We start from the raw sequence: 21,185 nt of genomic DNA, 5'->3' as shown, positions 1-21,185 counted from the left end.
CATCTCCAAATACCCTCTCCATTTTTTATCCCCTTTCATGTAAAATCATTCTAGTTTACATATCTTAGACACCTTATAAAAGCTCCAATAACTTGTGTTGCTTTTCTGAAGAACTTTTCAATCCATCTCTTCAACTGAAGTTATGAAAGTCTTTGTTCCTTAATGCAAACGGACATGTTTTCCATAGACCAGTGATTTTCAGCCACTGCTGTGAAGTATAGAAGCTCCACTCTCAGAAATTCTAATTCTGGATGTCTCTGGGATGGAGCCTAAGAATATCTGATTTTAAAACTTCCAGAGGGGATTCTCATTTGCATCCAGAATATATCAGAGTTGTGGGGAAAACTGTCTTGAAAGTTTCATTTCTAAGTCTTCTCCATCCATTTCTATGCAAATACCAAAAAGACAACACTCAAACAGTCCTTTGTGACCTGAGCCAAGGAAGGTGATACTCTTGATTTAAAAGATTGATGACAATATCTTATCTCCAAAGCATTTGCAACTGTTTCTTCTCAGTGGACACCATTTTCAGGAATCCAAAAATAAGATCACAGTTTTAAGAAACTACCTCTACCTAGAACCCCTGTCCTTTCTGTCTACCTCCTTTTTGCCCCTCCACACCAAATAAAAACAATATACACAGGATGTTTGGAACTGTCAGGATCCCAATTAGGTAACAGACTCAGAATTAAGAGGCAGTGAGAATAGGTATAAAAATAGTCCCCATCCTTCTATCTATAAACAATCCTCTTTTCCCCTACTCACTCTATGGGATAAGATGGGAAAGGGGTAGAAAGAAGAGTTTCAGAGATACACATATTTATAAATCCTCATTTAAATATACCTACATTTCAGTATTGCCAATTCAACATTTAATGAGTTTTATTCTGAGGCATTATGATAAGTACTAAAGCTAAGGAGATCAATAAAATATATATGTAAGCATGGGATTACTCAGAAACCCAGGGAGTAGGAAAGGCAAAACTCTGTGTCATTATGGGCAACTCCAGATATAAAATTTGTTGAGCATAAACTATTTTTAAATTTGATCATCAGACCAATTACTTCCATGAAGGTCAAACATAGCATACTGAAAGTGCATTGGATGGAGGTCAGTGGCCTGGATCCTAGCTCCACATCAATCATTGGTTTGTCTAAGGTTTCTGATCTACTGAGTCTATGGATTTCTAAAGCCCCTTCCTCTTCTATGTCTCCAAGCTATTGCAGTCAACCTACTAATTATCTATTTCTTATTATAATTCTGTTTCTGATTCTTCCCTTATTTCTCTTTTGCAGATCCTGTTCATGGGCATGATGACTGAGGTACTATCATTACTTTTTCACAACCCCCTGGTAAGCGTATCTGGTGAGGAAATGTATTCCACACTATAAAAAAAAAGATTTCAGTTATTGTTAAATCAGGCCCCACCAGTGTCAAGGCAGGTTTATTGTCATGGAGATTTGTTTTACTTTCCTAAGAACCCATCCTAATCCAGGAAAGGCGGACAGCAGGGGCGAGAGGACCTTCCTTCCGGAAGGCCTTACTCACTTCCTTCCTGCCTTGCCTGGCCTGGCTGGCTGTCGTGCGTTCTTTCTTGTCTTCTGTGCGGTCTTCTTCTTTCTTTCTTTCTTCTTTCTTTCCTTCCTTCCTTCCTTCCTTCCTTCCTTCTTTCCTTCCTTCCTTCTTTCCTTCCTTCCTTTCCTCTTCCTTCCTTCATTTCTTTCTTTCTTTCTTTCTTTCTTTCTTTCTTTCTTTCTTTCTTTCTTTCTTTCTTTCTTTCTTTCTTTCTTTCTTTCTTTTTCTTTTCTTAACTAGCATCAATGCAAGTGCACCCAGAAAGGAATTAAAATGAAGCTTTCATTAAATAGAAACTGACAAAGTACAAACTGTTAATAAAGAAGAATCATCTACATTTTCTATATACATTAGAGGGCACACCGAAGAGTATCTTGGCATTCTTTGATCTGATGTGATTTCACCACCTGTGTCCAGTGGATAGCTGGGTTGGCCAAGGTTCACCTGTCAGGTGTTTTGAAGACCATCAAGATAAAGAGCTTGGGAGATGCTTTCCACATTGAACATTTTTCATCATAAGAAAAATCATGGCTGTAAGCTGGAGAAATTCAAAAGAAACTATACAACTTTAAATTTTGACAGATTATCAGATCAAGGGAGAATGATTTAGGCAGTTAACAAATCAAAATGATGTGATAGCTCTCGCCATACACACACACACACGCAATACACCCCTCCCAACACACATACTCCACTCTTTTATGTGAGAAGAAAACACAGGGCCAACCTCCATTTCTAACCTATAAAAGTGTGTCGACTAAAATCTACCCAGATTTTGGGAGATTCAGTAAGAGTATCATTTTACCAAATAAAACTGGCAAGGCAGGCTAATACGTTAGGGAAATCAAAGTTTGGAACAAGGATCAGGCAGCTACCATACACATACTTCTAGAAGTAGTAAATTCCATCCCTAACTCAAGTATCTCTAAGAGCATGAAGGGCTGCAGAGGATGCCATGAGACAAATGCTTTGGAGCAGTTGTCAAAATTATCACTGCTCCTGAGCTGGGAGCTAGGGAGTGGGATGCAGGGCAGAAATTTCTGAACTAAAGTTTCCGTGGTCTTCCCTCCTTCATTGACATCCTGATCAGGTCTTCTGTCAGAACAGTTGAAGGAGACCCTGAGAACTGGAAAGTATCTTACTCTGATCACAAATATGGTCCTTTCCTCATCACCATGAACACGTAGGTCTTACTCAAGGTGAGATTGCCATCTGCCTTAGAACTTCGCATCATTCCCAGGTGTACACACCAATTGAGTTGGTTTCGTTGAAATATGAGAAAAATATAAACAAAGAAACCTAAGAAGGTTGGTCTTCAATGGAAGGACAAACCAGTTGCCCTCACACTCTTGCTTTCCTCATCCTCCGCTAACAAGGGGATGTTGAAAATTGGACCTCAAACTTTCCATATTGTATATTGCATAGAAACAATTTGGAAACCAAGCTAATTTTGCACATGCTTAATGTATCCATTTTAGCACATTGTATTTTTGTACTGTTGAATTAATAAGGGATTCAATATGCATCCTGGAAGTTTCTGTATGAACCCCCTGTATCTTGAGTAACTTTCCTTCTATTCATTGAGTATGCTAAAGGAATCATTCTTCCTTGGGTCTTACTCTTTAAATTTGTTTCTTTAAACAATTCTCTTTGGTTTTATCTGCATTCTGCCATGCTTTGCTTTTATATTCCTACCACTCTTGCTCATGAGTATTAATGAAACTTAAAGAAAAAATTAGTTAGTGCAAGGGAAATAAATATAATCATTTAAAAGGCAGTATACTTTTTCTTACATGAGCGAGTTCAAAGATACATTCTTATGGTTCTACAGTCTAATCCAAAGTTATCTTGGGAAGAATTAGTGATGTAGAAAAGAGTTATTCAAAAGAATAAATCTATATGCATCTTCTGCACATAAACATCATGGAGTGTTTCTGAAGCTACTTCTCTTTAGTAACCACTATCATCACAAATAATGTACTGTTTTGTATTGTTCTTTCATAAAGCAGTTACATTGGTAAGAAATTTTCATGGAAGTTTTTTTCTTTTATTAAATGTTAAATGCTATTTTGAAAGTTTGGTTTATTCTTAAATGTGAGATATTTTAATGACATGTTTTAGTGTCTAACATTTCTTTACAGGAAAAAGTTGAAATTATCACTTGTCTATTTTAAATATGAGTCAACATAAACTTCTGGTTTACACTCAGCTTCACCTGTAATGGAAAATACTAGGGTGGGTTCAAGTTTTTTCCCTGCAACATTATCTAAAAGGGAACAAATACTACTGTTAAGATACTCACATCAACACAACCATAGGCTCCAGTTTATTCTCTGAAGAGAACACTTTGGTTCTTATTCTGAGCTTGTGAAAATGTTAACTCTTTCTACGTTTATCATTTTTAATATTGCTCAGGACTTATTTGCCCCAGGCATTCTTTATTCTCTCATTATATGGGACATGGGTTATTTTCAGTGAGCAAGGGAATGGTATTTTTTTTTGCTGAGAGTTATCTTTCTGTCAAATGTATATGCAAGTTCCAAACTTCATCTCCTTTGCAATATTCAAGGCAGCCTGGGGCAGCAAGTTATGAGGGAGAAGGGTGGTACTGCCACTGACAAGTGGATCATTCTCAGGCCAGTCACATCACGACTCAGAACCGCAGTTTCCTCATCTAGAAAATAAAAGCAATGAATCAAATGGACACAAAGATCCCTTTCAACTCCCCAAAGACTATATCCTAGATCCTAGGAACAGACTTCTCTAGCTTCTCAGAATGTCACATCCTGTGCCCAAGGGCATACTAATTATTGGCAGCTAAATTCTTGTTCTTGGTTTATACCAACTTTAACACTATTGTAAAAAAAAAAAAAAAAAGGATGAAAATGAAAACTGATTACTGCCTTAGAGTTTGTCAGGCAGCATGCAAGTGAAAAACAAGAGGAAATGTTCTTTTATAGAACCAGTGTGATGATGGCTGCCATTCTTGTTTTAATCATTTGTTGCTTCTGCAATCATTAGTTCTCTTTTGCCTAAAGAGCACAGAAAATGTTAACTCTTTCTACTTTTATCATTTTTAATACTGCGCAGGACTTATTTGCTTTAGATCTGGAACTCTATAGGTACAGTGGTGTAAATATGACCGGGTTTCGGCTGCTTAATATTGACAATCCTCACGTGTCATCCATCATTGAGAAGTGGTCCATGGAGAGACTTCAGGCCCCACCCAGGCCCGAGACTGGCCTTTTGGATGGCATGATGACAGTAAGTAGTTTTAAAATAAAATCATTTGAGATAATGTTTGACTTCCTTAGGGGTTAGGTTAAGAATCTCATATGCTTTTCATAGTGAGAGGAAAAAGTGTTATAACCTGTGCTTTGACTTGTATGAGAAGAGGAGAAAACATTTTATGTACAGTAAGTCCCCTACATATGAACGAGTTCCATTCCAAGAGCACGTTCGTAAGTCCAATTCGTTCATAAGTCCAACAAAGTTCGCCTTCCTACCCAGCTAACACAATCGGCTATATAATACTGTACTATAATAGATTTATAATACTTTTCACAGAAATAATACATAGAAAACAAACAAACAAAGAATAAAGGAAACACTTTTAACCTTACAGTACAGTACCTTGAAAAGTACAGTAGTACAGTACAACAGCTGGCATACAGGAGCTGGCATCGAGTGAACAGGCAAGAAGAGTTATTGACTGGAGATGGGAGAGGAGGTGGGAGATAGGAGAGGAGGTGGGAGATGGTAGAGCTGAAAGATCATCAGCAATAGGAGACGGAGGGCAAACTGCAATTTCACTCACGCCTGACGTTGATGAAACACACATTTGCATCTTTGAAAGTTCGCAACTTGAAGGTTCATATGTAGGGGACTTACTATTTTGAAAGCCTGTGCATGGCTACTATCAAAAACTGCTGTTTTCAGCTTCCTGAGAGTAATAGCCTCAGGTAAAAAAGTTAACAGGAGTAGCCATCACGGTCAGCCAAATGGAGACAAATCATAAACAAAAGCAAGGGTAAGTGGGGAGAGGGTTGTCCCTGGGAATGTGACCTTGGGAAGGAGGGAGGGAAAGAGGAGGAGCAAGCTGCATATAAAGGTTCTGCAGAACTAGCTTGCCTTCCTCGCTTCTGCTACATCTCAGCAAGCAGAAGCACATGTGGGAAAATCTGGATGTCCATAGAGTTGGTGTGTTCACATTCTTACCGTCCTGGGTACATGGAGGTACACCTCTGCAGACACTGACAGTGCTTTATACCAGCCATATGTCGCTCTTGAAGCAGATGCCAAGCCTGCCTCCTAAGGAGAGACAGGTACTCTGCTGAACAGATAAATTGCAAACTGCCTCATCAGAGAGCTTCTCACTAACATCATTTGTCTCTTGTTGTCAAATGCACCTACTCTTGCTTTATTCTCTAATGAAGCTCCCCGTGTGATGGAAGAAAACTGAAGGAAAAAAAAAAAAAATTTCTGTGCCAGAACAGTGTCATCCAAAGGAAAAGATATTGGGAATGTGGGCAGGTAATAGCATTTTAAATTGGCATAGTATTTCATTCTCTGTTCCCGTCATCGGGAGAAACACTATTGCTTTTATGATGCAATTTACCGATAACTGAAAGGTATCATCACACAGAGAAATAAACTTTGGATTACTCTTCTTTTTCTACCTTTTCTAAATGAGGTGCAAATGACAAAAAAGAATAAATGAATGAATGAAGTGGTTCTGGAGGATCCCATGTTCAAGGTTTCTGTTTTTTAAACCTGAAATAACTCAAAATACACAAAGAGATCTGAAAGACAATGATAGAAAGCATTTTGGTACAAATGAGTCTTAGGATGATTTGAAACATTGCTTTGAATAAGAATAAGTAGAGAATATCCAGGGAAATACTAGACTTCTGAAAAGGAAGAAGAAAAGTTAAAGAAAGAGAGAGAAAAGGAGGGAGAGAGAGAGAGTGAGAGAGAGAGAGAGAGAGAGAGAGAGAAAGAGAGAGAGAGGTGCTAATTTTTGTGGGGTTTTTTCCTGCTGGATTTATAATTCCAGTGTGTTCAAATATGGTTCAAAATCTTCTGCCCAAACCCCAACCCCACCTCCCAAACAAGATCTCTATCACAGGATGAGATTTTTACCTGTGCTTGGCATGTATGACTAAAAGAGTTATAGTTTGGAGCTATATTAACACAGATTGTGGATTCGCGACAAACATTAAATATTCATCACAAGTATGGCTTAATGTAGCAAAGAAGTGTCTGTTCCCTTCAATTATACTGAGCTGATACAACAGTTTGTACATATTGACTGAGACGAGGCAAACCACTGAATGAGGGAGATAGAGCCATTCCATTCTCACCCAATCAGGCCCAGCGGTCCTGCGGACAGGAAGCATGGCAGAGCCAAGTCCCAGTGGATGAGAGATCCCATTCGGTCTAGAGTTTATCATTGTCTTTTCATCTAACCAGAGGGGTCTCTGTTATTATAATAAACTATAAAAAGGAAATGGGGATTTATTAGGACAGAAGAGGGTGGCTCACCAGGTTGCTCTAAAATTGGGTACAGTAGCTATGTTAGGGCATGACATTATTAGTCGAAAAAACTGGTAGCACTCAGTTGCCCACTAGTAGTCGGATCCCATCGTCATGCAGATAGAGCCTTGAAATTGATCCTGTGAAGCATAGTTTTGACCTTTATTTATCCAAATAGTCCATTTTGCAGTTCACTGTTTCCTTTTGGCTTCTAGTAGAGGCGGCTAATTTGGGGATATAGAAACAGAGTCACAGAAAGGTTAAAGGACAAGTATAAGGGCATCCAATGGACTGATCATTGAGTCAAGAGAGCATACCCCAAGTCCCCAAGCCCAGGCCCATTGCTAACAGGTCTTTGTTCTCAAATTGCCTCTGTACTCAAACTCTTTCTTCTCTACCTTAAAGTTAAAAAGTCCTTTGGTTTCAATTCCACTGGGCCTATATATCTCAGGTCCAGCATTCCATTCATTCTTGCGTCTCCAGGATTTGCTGCTTCCTGTGGCTAGAACCTTCCCCTATTCAGGTTTGCTCAAATGCTACCTCACCGGAGAGGCCTTCTATGAACCTGCTACCTAATATAGTAGTCCCCTTCCTGTTATTCCCCCTCCCCTAACCTGCTTTACTTTTCTCTGTAGCCCTTATGACAATATGTCATATTTATATTTGTTCGTTGTCATCCCCTACAACAATATAAACTCCGTGAAGCTGGAGATTTTGTCTTTTCGTGTTCTGCTCTATTCCCAGCACTAGCTGGCACAAAGCAGATCTTCAATAAATATGTATTTAATAAAGGAATTAATGTACTAAATAAATATGAATTGAGGTCTACTAAGACTCAAGATATTTAATGAAAAATATTCATGTAGGCCTGAAATAATACTGCAAAAGTCCAAAGAGAGCTTCTATAAACAAGAAATGGACATGATTAGTAAAGAGAGAGATCATTCTAAAGTAATAATATTATTTCAAAAATTAACCATAGACTAACCACTATTAATATTTGAGTAATACCCTACTATAATAGAATTTCTTTCTCCTAAATCACACGCATTATCCCACCATTCTCCAAAGTGAATTTCCCTGTAGCCCTTTATAGTCATATTTTTCTGTGTGATGCATACATACACAGATGCGCATATGAATATATAATATAGGAATTTTTCTAACCTATGTATTTTTACTTTCCACCTGCTTATCTATTTTCCTCTTCAAGTTTTAACTATTAAGAATTTCTTAGAACGTCATACACTAAAAATATCCACAAAGAATATTACTATGTCAAAACACATCCAAACCTGAAAATAAGAAGAAGCAGACCATGTCTAAGTCCAAAAATTTTGACTTCAGATTTAAGAAACATAAATTTAATTAGAGAAAAAATATTGACTTTAAAAAACAGGGTTAAAATTGAGTTAATTAAGAAAACTGTTACTGAGTCAATAGAGTTCAAAAATAGTGAAATTCATTATTTGAAAACATCTTGAGATATTAAAAAAATGTTTTATCAACCAAAATGTTAATTAACTACTTGAAGTTTAGAGTGATTTTGTAAAATCTACTTCATTCCTTTTCTCTATGTTTAAATTTCTCTCAGCACTTGGGCTAATTTGATCTATTGGCTTTTGAGGATAGACTAGAGTAATGGAGTGGCCCATTCTCAGATGGATTCTTCTCTGATTTTGAACCTAAAATTGTGTCATGGAAACAACAAAACAACGATGTCATCTGCCTTCCCAGTCCTTCAAATGCATTCACAATGAGTAGTTAAGTCAGTACCCTTATCTTACATCTAAGTCTTTCCTATAATGATCCACAGAGAAGACCACTTTGAGTGTCCAACTTGAGTGTCCACTCTGAGTGTCCACTGTTACCCTTGTGATGAAAGACAATAGGCAGTGAGATTCAGTAGAAAAAGCAAGATCTTTCCAGATAAGGAAAACCTAGTTTTTAGTCTTTGCTATATCCCTGAATAACTAAATAACCTAAATTATTTAGCCTTTCTGAGCCTCCTAGCTCATCTGTAAATCTCTATAATAATACTTTAGAGTGTTACTTTACAAATTAAATTAGGTAACATATATAAAGCCTTTAGGACATAGAATTGAATTTACTTGACGATATCTGCTGTTTTGCCAATTTGTAGTCAATCAAAGAAGAACAAAAGACATTCTGAAATACAGAGGGAGAATTCTTATTCTGTCTTATTGAAGCCAGAATCCATTTATTTACAAGAGACACATTCCTCACTTTGCACGTATAGCCCAAGGTGGCTTATTCCCTGGGACATGTATGACCTTGTATGACCAGTGGCATCACCCAGGTCTGCTTTCCAACTCCACATATAGTCCTCTTTCCCCTATTCCTGTCTTTCTCAAAAGCTGGCAAATACTCATTGAGGCTCACAATATGCCAACTTCTGGGCCAGTCCTCACTGGACATGCTGGAGCTGCAGTCCTAATTACTGAATTTCTAGATTGTGAGTACATGGTGATATCTTTGCTACCTTCCACTACCTGTTTCTAAACCCCAGCTCTCTCTTGAGTTGCTCTCCCCTACTTCCTGAGTGCTCACCACCTCTCTTAGCACTTTGGTTCCCTCAGAAGCATCCACTCCCACCAGCTTTTGCTCCCTAGCAGGGCTTGTGTAGGCAAAACACTAGTCCTCCCACCCTTATCAGAATCCTCATCACTTCAAGAGGCATGTCTCAGAAAAGAGGGAAAGCAGCTAATTCATACTAAGAGGCAAATTTCTGCTAGCTCTATGCTGTGGGTGAGATATTTGCATTGTAATAGAGGAAACTGTTAACACCATGTAAGAAAGGAAATTCAGGAAATGAGGGGGATGAGGTATTATTTGAAAGTATTTCCCTCCTGGAGAACTGACTTGTCTATCCATATCAGGTTAGTGAGAATGTTTCTAAATTTGGAGAGAAAATGGGAAATCTATACTTTTTGCTCATTTGCTTTCCAAAGACTAGGTCTCCCTATCTCCTCTAGCTTTCTCCGACAACAGTTACATACCAGGCAGGCAGCAAAATGTGGAGACTCCACAGAGCCATATCATGTTTTTAGTCCTAATCCCTAAGGTGACATAGCATCTCATTGTTTTGTACTGGGGTCTCCAAGGCCACATTCAGATTTGATGATTTGCTAGGAGGACTCACAGAAATCAGAAAAGCTGTTATACTCACAGTTACAGTTTATTACAGTAAAAGGATACAAATTAAAATCAGCAAAGGAAAAAGTCACAAAGGACCAAGTCCAAAAGAAGCCATGCATGAGCTTCTAGTGGTCCTCTCCCACGACAGTTGCATTGACAGTGCTTTATTCTCACAGCAAAGATGTGTGACAACATTATGAAGTGTTGCCACCAGGGAAGCTAATCTGAGCCTTGGTGTCCAGGGATTTTATGGGGGGGGTCAGTCACATAGGCATAGAGCATCTACATAGCTGACCTTAGTTGGTCTCCAGCCACTCCAGAGGTCAAACTGATATGGCACGGTCCAGAACCCCAAGTGAACAAAAACAGGCATTCACCATAAATCACACTGTTAATATAAATTATTTGCATTACCCAAGACCCCAGGGATACAAAGATACTCTGATCAGGCAGGATATTCTAAGGAGGTAATCTCCCAGAAGCCAGTCAAAGGCTAGTCCTTTCTTCAGAATGTGCAGATATTGAGCATTCTGAGCCCTCTGAGTTAATCCTTTATTGCACATCATTGTAATAACCAAAACATTGTGCATTGTCAAGAAGCCCACTTTCAATATGCCTGTTTCATGATACATGTTGTTGCAAAAAGATTCTCTTACAGGCGTTGAGCACTGTGGTCTCTTCCAGGCTTTAGATGCAAATAAAATGTGAACACAAACATATTTGGAAGGATAACATTTGGAACACAAGCCAGTTTTTTTTACATTTACCTAAAATGACTTGAGAGTTGCTGTTCGGTAAGCAGGCCTCCAGCATAAAACTGAAAAGGGGAGGAAATTCAGTGGTAGTTCATTTGTGCTATAAAATACTTAAATATCTCCTCAATTTAAGAAAACATTTTATGACAAAAGGAAGCATAGTTTAAGAATAAATGGTTTTCTTCCTTGAATTTGGAAAGCACTGATCAGGCCTATAGTTTTGAACCTTGTTATTACCCGGCCCAGTGTAGAGACGACCTTGACAAAGAAAATTAAAATCCTAGTCTCTACGTTAAGTTTATGATAAAGTTAGATCATTGGAATTCCTCTCCTCACACTTCTCTATCAAATCAATCAGCCAGTTAGTGAATATATATACAAAAGTGTTTAAAAAAGGCATATTGCACTGCTCAAAAGGTCCAGGTCCCCATAGCATAGTGGTTAAGGGCATGAGCTCTGAAATCTAAACTTTCATCCTGAGATGGAATCTTCATTCCTTGTTTTACTGGCTACATAACTTTAGGAAAGTTATTAAAGTTGTTTCCTATATCTCCAAGCCTCAAATTCTCTTTCTGTAAAATGGGGACAATACCTACGTCAAAGGTTTAACTTCAGTAATTAAAGGAGATAACGTGTAAAATGCTTATAGTGCCTGGCATGTAGTTAATCATCAATGGATATTGACCACTGTTGACTTATTATTATAGTCATTAAATCACCAGACAAATAGTTGGTTTAGAAGCAGTTCAGCTTTGTGGTTGAGAGTATAAACTCTAACACCAACTTCCTGCATTTGAATCTTGGCTTTCCCACCACTAGTTTGGGGACAACATTTAACCTTGTGAATTCTTCATCCATAAAGGAGTAGAAGTTATGGTGAAGATTAAATGTTTGCAAAATATTTGAAATAGCACCTGACATATGAGTGCTCAATAAATGTCAGCTATTATGATAGATTACATTTTTAACAGTCTCATTCTGTCAATAGATTAGCCTTAGACTAGTCACTTAATTTCCCTGAACTTCAGTTTTCTGATCTATAAAATGGATTATATCAGTCTTGAACTGAAATGATCAGAATATTTTTAAGCTTTAACAATTATTGCCATCACAACTTCTATATATCACTCATATTAAGTATGAGTGAAGCAATTAATCTTAGAAATACATCATAAAACCTTGGGATTATACGGTTCTCACAAAAGTGTATTTTATTTTAAGCATGAAATAACATTAATTCCTTCAGCAAACATTTATTAAACAACTTTTATGTGCCAAGAACTGTGCTAGCCACTAAAAAATGAAGTTGAGCACTTTTATCAAGAAAGAAATGTAAAAACAATAACTATAAATATACTATATAGAAAATGCAGTGATATAGATTGCACAGGATAATAAGTATTCAAAGTAGAGATATTCTCTGGACTCAAAGATTAATAGAATGCAAGATGTAGTTCCCCTTATTTTCTCTTTCTACCTCCATCAAGACATGTTCAATAAATGTTGAATAAATATATGTTGAATAAATCAACTGATTTTGGAAAACGGCATGATAGTCTTCATTATAAGACCTAGATTCTTGGTTTAACTATCCAATTACTGGCTATATGTATGACCCTACACAAATCAATATACTGTCTAGAGGTCAATTTCCTACATAATAAATAGTTTAATCCATCTATTCTGCTTATTTTGCGGGGTTGTTGAGAATTTCAAATGAGCTAATATATTTGAAGTTGCTATGAAAATCCTCAAGTAAAATAGGAAAGTATTATAAGATTTTATCCTTAAAGAAAACCACAGGGCAGTATATTTTATAAAATGCTGAGAGTATTATGTGAAATTTTGCAAATGAGAGAAATTTCATGAGGAGTTGAAAAATATGTCCATCTCCCCAAAGGAATGACTACTTATAATCTCGATCAGGAAAGTAAGTGCTAACAAGAGTACATATTTTCTGAGGAAGTTACACATGTCTGTTCTTCAGAAGGTCTCTTCAAATCTGCCGTTGAATTTCACTCTATGACTACAACCTTCTTGACTCTGGTAAATGGAAGTGTCCTAACATGAGTATCCTTATATGAAAACCACATGTTAATTTTACTCACAGCACTTTCTTTCTACCAAATATAAACAAGTAAATAGACTGATAGATAGGTAAATACTGAGAAACAGAATCCAATATTGAAATATTGAGCCTCTAACTCAATGTAGTTGATCTTAACACTGGGCTTAACATAAGACAGTCCAAAAATATTTGTTCCCTGAGTCAAGTCTTTTGTGGCTGATCCAAGTTCCGTTTCTTTTTTCTTTTTAAGAACTTAAAACAAAGCAGAGCCATGACTACAATTTTCTCTGGCATATGAGGTATTATTTTAGAGAAAAATAGCTATTGGAGAATGAAAGGTGTTCAGCTAGAGAATAAATGGCTGTTGAGATCAGAAAAATAGAAGATAAGGAAGCAGGCAGAGTGATTACACAGGTAAAGGAAGCTAAGCAAAGGTGGAATTGAAGATGTGGTGTGTGTTTTCCTCCACAGACTGAAGCGGCTCTGATGTATGATGCTGTGTACGTGGTGGCCATTGCCTCCCATCGGGCTTCCCAGTTGACTGTCAGCTCCCTACAATGCCATCGACACAAGCCATGGCGCCTTGGACCCAGATTTATGAACCTGATCAAAGAGGCAAGTGATGCTTGTTCACAGTTCAGTTCTTCCTTTGGCTGAGCGCTGCTAGACTTGTCCATGTGGTGAGGTCCTTCCCATTTGTGTCTGTTGGCATGATGTCTATAAGAGAGGAGAAGGCATCATTAACCAGTCTGTTGGGAATTCACTGTTAAAAGTTTGTCTAGAAGAGCTATCAGGAACTTTCCAGTGTGATGCTGAGAAGCTTTAAAAAGCTACCAGATCATAACATTCAGCATCCTTCATTTCAACTATAACCCCAGCTGCTGCTGGCCCTCCATGCATGTTCAAAATAGCTCACAGGTGCTTATTCTATGGTCTGTTGAGTCAAGGGGTAGGTTGGTCCATCACTGAAGAGTACCAGAGATAATTCCCGTGTTGTCAGCCTCTAGTGCCTCTAGTTCCAGTGGTTTCCTAAGTCTTGGGTTCTACAGGACTAAACAGAAGGACCTCTTTGTTCTAATGATATACTGATTATTTTGCCATTTGTCAGCTAACTGGAAAAGTCTGGTACCTTTCAAAATCTACCACATGTACTAAAGGATTTTTAAGAGTACAGTGTTTGGGAAAGAAAAGAGTTCTCACTGCTATTTCAGGGCAATAGCCCTGAAATCTTGGACACCCATTTCTTTTCTCTAAGGCAAGTTGATTTCCCTTCACCAGACCCTGTTCTAAGATCCTGAGATGCCTTATAGATATGTATTCTTGGATTATCTTTGACCCCAACACACATTTCAGAGTGTGTCTGGACTTGACGAGATGAAATAAGGTACTTGGGGGCAGCCGGGCCTGACTGAGGATGCATCATACACTGTGATGCTGTTCTAATGTTTTCTCTATGGGATGCAGAGATTTACCTCTCAAGTGAAGAGTATCTTTATTCCTTTCTGTACTGGAGAAGGATGGGGTGAGACAAAGCCATAAAAGAGAAGAGTGGCAGGGAACATAGTGCAAGAGAAGAATGCCCAGCCAAGAGCAAGGGAGAAATCTAAAGAAAGATACCTACTTAGGTCTTTATCTCTGCTAGTCTCTTCAGCACCTACAGACCCCTCTTCAGGCTCTTCAATCTACTTCCTCATTGAAGGCTGACTCTGATCCGTAAGGGTCAGGACCAGAGAGACAGGTGGTATGAAGGTTAATACTACCCAGGCTCCAAACCAAGGTTATTTACAAGGCTGGGACTGAAGTATGGCTAACAGCAAAGAAGTGCCTTGGGCACACGATTTAAGAAGGCACTTACTCTCAAGCTTGAACCCTGCACTTACAAGAGACTGAGAGAGAGTGCTTCCTTAAATTTTGTGCCCTGGGTCCCTCTCTTACCTCATCCTATTCCTGTCATTGTTATTTGGGTTTAAATTCCAGCTCCACCAACACTTATGAGCAATGTAACCTGGGTAAGTTACTTAAACTCCTTGTGTCTCAGTTTTCTCACCTGTAAAATGGGAATAACATCTTCTAACTCACAGCATTATTGTGAGGATAAAGAGTAAAGTTAATACTTGTGAAGAACAGTACAGCAACATAGTAAGAATCTGAAACATTAGCTATTCTCTTACCGTTGGAATGGACCACTCATAACAGCCCTTGTTCAGTCCTACTGAGGATGATACCAGGAATTTAAAACTGGCAACAGAAACAACAGAGAAATCACAAATAGGCATAAAATGACCTGTTCTGACAGCTACATACATCTGACATACTGTGCCTAATAGGAAAACATCACACAGCCCCTCCTCTCCCTGCAGCGATCATGGTTATGTCCTGAACCGCCATCCTGATCACCTTGATCTTTAACAAGAAAACAGCTGGTTTCCTTTTATCTCATACCAGTGCAAGAAGAGGCATGAGACAACATGAAAGCTTGGGATCAAACACTCTGGAACACCCTAAACACCTTTTTTCTTGTACTTAAGTTGCATAGGAAGATGAAATTACCAAGTGATCTTTAGATATGTTTAAAGAAATAATGAGCTCTAAGATGAGGGACCACATTGAAAGCAAGAAAGCATTTTACATTCAGTTACTCCAAAGAACAAATTCCCCATTCTCAGGCTCCACAGCTGGAGGTAGAAGGGGAGATGCATTAGAAACCTTGTGTTCATCTTTTCTTTTGTCTCCTGAGTCACGATGCCTTATACTGCCTTTGGCAGGGTGTAGGCATCTGCAGAGAAAATGGGAAAGCAGGTTAACCGGGAGTAATGCCCCAGCTTGTTGAAAGACTGGCACTGAGGGAATTCTGAGACAAACTAAAACATGCAGAAGTGAGAAAATGCAGATATTTCTTTCAGTGAGTACCTAATACAACAAAACTTTGCAGCTATCGGGTTTTATTAAGAAACATGAAATAAAGCACTTGGTCCTAAAACTTCCCCTGGTCCTTTCTTTTAGTAACTATCGTTTTCTAAATGATTTCCAAAACTATAATCAGAAATAATGTAAAGAAGCAAGTCAGCAGATTGAATTTACGGGGTGAAGATCAAATTCGTCACAGGAGGTAAACTTTCCGAGCAGAGAGGTATTTGCATGTGCACTAACCCCTGATAATTCCACACATCATTTAGAATCAGTAAGTCTTTCAGACAGATCTCTCAGGCTATCTACTTTTCAGTGTTTTTAGGCTGACCAGAAAGAGAGAAAGAATTAAAGAATATTTCAAACATGATAGGGTATGTTATAGTGTTATCTCTCTGGGCATTTGCTAAGCAAATACATATGAAGAAATGATAAATTTCCATTCAACAGCATTACTGGGACTCCATTATATAAGTAATATTAACTTGGCGCTATAGGAGATATTTTCCTAAAATTATAAGATGTGGTTTCTACTGTCTACTAATATAAATTCTACATAGTGGAGGAATAGCAGGCTTCATCTGAAGCTTTCATTTGAACCCACACTCTTCAGCAGGATATGCAAGGTCCCTAGTGATCTGGTTCTGACCTCCTGTGCCATCTCTCTCATCTCCTGCCTCAATCCCAGCACTTGCTGAACCTATTGTGGCTCCCTGAACTTGCCATATGCTCCTTCCAAATTCTCTTGCCTCTGATTGAAGTGCCTCCTCTGGGTCATCCTTTATGACCCAATTCAAGCACTAGTCCCTGTCTGCTGGCCCTGACTCACAAATTCAGGCTCCTCTCCTTTATTACGTCTGTTGTTAGACCATGATATTTGATTGCATGTCTGTCTCCAAGCTGTGCTTTTCTAGTCTCGATTCCCTAGTCCTTACACAATGCTGAATGTAGAATAAGCACCCAATAAATAGATGCCAAACAAGTAGATGAATGGATAAGTGAATGAGTGAACAGCAAAGGAACTGAAAAACACATACAATCTATGAGCAAGTATTATAGCTCAAACTCCCCGTACATGAATATCATATTCAGACAAAATTCAATAAGGCAGAAACCAGGGCCTGGGTTAGACTCATTTACTGGGGTCCTAGGTTCTATTGGGAGAGTAAGGCAGGGGTCTTAGGAATAGTCCAGCCTATTTAACTGTGAACTGAGAGTGTAGACCCTGAGATTTAATCAGTTTGCTCTCTGTGTAAACCTAGTCATTTAGCCTCTTTTTTTTTTCTCAGTTCCCTCTTCTATAAATTGGGGATAAAATACCTACTTCACATGTCTGTAAGGATTACATTTAATATATGTACAGCCTAGCAAAATGTCTGGATTACAGTGATTTCTCAAGAAAGGGTAGCTACCATTAAATGGAAGGTCATTGTTAAAATGTATATCATATAAGGTGGTGGTCAGGAAGAAATGAGGCAACACGTATAAAACTTTAAGTGTATTGCCTAGCATATGTAAGCACCGCATTCTTGCTGTTGTTATTCGGCAGCATCACTGTTAATATTGAGCCTAAGATGAAGTAGTAGTGCTTATAAAAAGAAGGACAGGACCTGGCAGTGGAAAATCAGTAGTTCAATGGAGACAGTCATGCAGCACACAAGCGGCCAAATGCAATGATGCCAGGGATGGAGAGAGCTTTCAATCATCAAGCACACACGATTGTTCAGGAGGGACCCAAAGACATTAGGTAACAATCAGCCATGCTGAGATAATAGAAAACCCTGGCAAACCACATCTCAGGTCAGTCTGGGAAATGATAGCTGAATGTGGGGTGAAGAAGCTGAAACACTTCCTGTTTGTGGCCAGAGTTACTCTGGACCCAGAGTAAGTTCCAGCTGGCCGTGCGGAAATCAATGGGAATAGCTGGAGAAGGAGCAAGCACATCAAAGCATCTGGGAAGAAAAGAGTCTGAAATCACAGGTGCTGAGAAGAGCAGTAAACTGTGGGTACAGTAAAATGAATCAGATTTTAGGTTAAATCAGTTGTTCTTAACTATTTTCTGGGTTACAGACCCTATATTAAAACTGATTTAAACCATGTATCTGTTATTCCCACAAAAAGATTTGTTTACAATCTCAGGGGCCTTACAAACATGCTGGTCTCCTTGAAACTCATGTTATACACACACAATGGAATATTACTCAGCCATATAAAAGAATGAAATAATGCCATTTGCAGCAACTTGGATGGATCTAGAGGTTATCATACTAAGTAAGTCAGAAAGAGAATGAAAAATACTGTATGATATCACTTATACGTGGAATCTAAAATATGACACAAATAAATATATCTATTAAACAGAAACAGACTGACAAATATAAAGAACAGACTTGTGGTTGCCAAGGGGGAGAAGAGCGGGAGAGTGAAGGATCGGAAGTTTGGGATTAGCAGATGCAAACTATTACATATGGGATGGATAAGCAACAAGGTCCTACTGTATAACAACAGGGAACTATATTCAATATCCTGTGATAAACCATAATGGAAAAGAATATGAAAAAGAATATATATATAACTGAATCACTTTGCTGTACAACAGAAATTAACACATTAGAAGTCAACTATACGTCAGTGAAATGAAAAAAAAGTGTCTGAACTGAGTATTTAAGGCAGAATTTGGTTGAAAGCATGTTCCAGTATGGTGACCAGCAAAAATATAAATGAAACATAAGGAGTTCTGATGGGCTCAGATGGAGTGGTTCCATGTGGAAGTGGCGAGAAATGAGTTTACATAAATATGGAGAGACAATTGGTTTCTACCTGAGAAATTCTGCTGAGAATTTCTAATTTTATTGATGATTGATAAAGAAGTCACTGTTCTTCAGGCAGCAACAAAATGATATTTTAGACAGTTTATATTGGTAGCTATGTGTAAGTTTGATTGAAACAGAAAAACCCACAATGATTATTGAGGAATTGTGGACATCTTGGTTCAGAAGTAATCATCACTCATAAAGAGCTAAAAGGAAAAACAATGTTCAAGAGAGATAAACAAAAGTTTCTTGAATTAGCCCTAATTTCTTTCCAAAATTTAGACCAAAATGAATTTAGGTCTAAATTCATTCAGTGACTTCCCTGTTGGAAAAATCCATCTGGATTTTTGGAAAAATCTGGATGTCCTGCTGCCACCCACATATCAACAAATTCCCAGATAGAACCCATCAGTTTTATCTATTAAAATTATTATCACTACTGTAGGCCCAATGTCAATGAATGATGATGTAACCAGTATATCAAACAAACACAACTAGTGGGACAAAAAATCAGTTTATTTTCTTCCTACTGCCCATTTAAAATTATTTAGTGAAAATTGCATAGAGACTATGATTTTTTGTTTACTAAGGTAATGGCAGTCCTAGAGGTTCTTTAAGTTGAACTTCAACTTATGAATTAGACTATCTAGTCCAAGACGTTAATCAAAATTGTAACTTGATGTAACATCAAATTTCTCCTCTCCCTGAGCTCTGCTGGAAGACTCTAGGGAAATGGAGGGATGGTGGGCTCTCCTCTTTCTCCTTTCCCTGCTGACTTCCTCACCACACCCTTAGCTGCTGGACCTCCTACCAGGCTCAGAAAGTGTTAGGACAACCGTCCCCAACCTTTTTGGCACCAGGGACCTGTTTGGAAGATAATTTTTCCACTGACGGTGGCGGGGGGTAGGGTGGGGGTGGGAGGGATGGTTCAGGCAGTAGTGCCAGTGATGGGGAACGGCAGATGAAGCTTCGATCACTCACCCTCCGCTTACCTCCTGCTGTGCGGCCCGGTTCCTAACAGGCCATGGACTTGTCTGCAGCTTGGGGGTTAAGGACCCCTGTGTTAGGACACTTCCTAGTTGGCTGGGCTGCTCAGCACTCTCTAAACTTAGCAGGAAATTCCTACATTAAGTTGGTGCCCCAGTAAGCCTGGTAGATTTTTAAAGCTTAGAGTTCCTATTGGGCAGGCTTTCCTGATGTTTCTTTGACTCAGACCAGTGGACCCCTGTTTCAGATGGAAGGGTATGGAGAGTTCTCAGCCCCTTGAAATCCAGTAGTACACCTCTTGCTCTTTCTGCTGAAGTCTCCTCACCCTTCTAGACTGTCCTATTGACTATAACCCAAGACTATCCCACCCAGGTACCATGGATACAAATCTGGTCCACAGGAAACACCTACTCATTCCTTCCTTGGTAATTCAGGGAATACCTCTAATTGCAATGCGGCAGACTTCTGCTTGGCCCATCATCTCAACTGGTCAACTCTATGTAGACTTCTTTTGTCACTTGGGAGTCACACCATAGTCCACCGCCACTTTCTCATGTCTGAGTCAGCCATTGGTCTTCTGCATCTCCAACTGTAGCCAACATATTTCAGATTTCCCCAAGTGGCCCCCTGGAAGCTCCATTCACCAGGAATGGAATTAGAAAACAGTATCCTAAAGGCAGAGGGGTGTGAACTCACAGAGAGGCAACAGCTCTGTCCAGAGAAATCTCTTCAGCAACCACCTCTACCACACATGTGACCCTTTGTATAAATCCTTGATCTAGAACAATCTCTGAGGGGACTTCCTCTGTACGTATGTATAGGAAACTTGGGAGTTTCTAACTACCCACTCTAGTATCCTGATATCCATCATCTGGGCACCTGACTTGACACATCACAGTAAGATAGGACATATCACTCAAACCAGACCTCTACAAGTTTGTCTAAATTTCTTCATCCAACTCAGCACACTCATCGCCTTAAGTCCCATCAGACTTTCTATCCTAAATATTCTTTAACAAACTTCCTTGCCCACTGCCCTCATCATTTCTTCCCTGGACCATTAAAATAGCCTCTAACTATGCCCCATATCTTGACTGTCAGCCCTTTTACAACTGTCGTCACCATGTAAGAAAAGTGATGTACAAGAGTGCATAGTAGGTATTCTAACCTCTAGAAACGCAAACTTGCTTATAGTTTCCTGCATTCACCATGCTTTTCTCATACAGTAAAGACAGATGAGTTTCTCTTTTCCTGGCAAAACTGACCTCACAACACCACTTTTGTCATACTCCTTTCAGTCTGAAAAGCACTGCCTCCCATTTTTCATGTGGCTAGCTCTCTCTCAGAGTTAATTCTCCTAGTCCAGTAAGCCTCTCCCTAACCTT

General features: G+C 38.8%; 1 protein-coding gene across 1 annotated transcript in view; it reads left to right on the top strand.

Moving 5' to 3' along the window:
* The window catches only part of GRIK1 (glutamate ionotropic receptor kainate type subunit 1), a 425,923-nt gene that overhangs the window by 294,775 nt on the left and 109,963 nt on the right, over positions 1 to 21,185 (top strand). Inside the window, 4 exon segments of the mRNA XM_036849470.1 lie at positions 1,297 to 1,323; positions 1,325 to 1,366; positions 4,667 to 4,840; positions 13,565 to 13,708. Of these exon segments, the coding sequence (XP_036705365.1) occupies positions 1,297 to 1,323; positions 1,325 to 1,366; positions 4,667 to 4,840; positions 13,565 to 13,708 (387 nt within the window).

Source organism: Balaenoptera musculus, chromosome 4 (genome assembly GCF_009873245.2).
Source record: "Balaenoptera musculus isolate JJ_BM4_2016_0621 chromosome 4, mBalMus1.pri.v3, whole genome shotgun sequence".
Taxonomy (NCBI): Eukaryota; Metazoa; Chordata; class Mammalia; order Artiodactyla; family Balaenopteridae; genus Balaenoptera; species Balaenoptera musculus.
The sequence above is the reverse complement of the archived record's forward strand: the minus strand, read 5'-3'. Positions and strand labels throughout refer to the sequence as shown.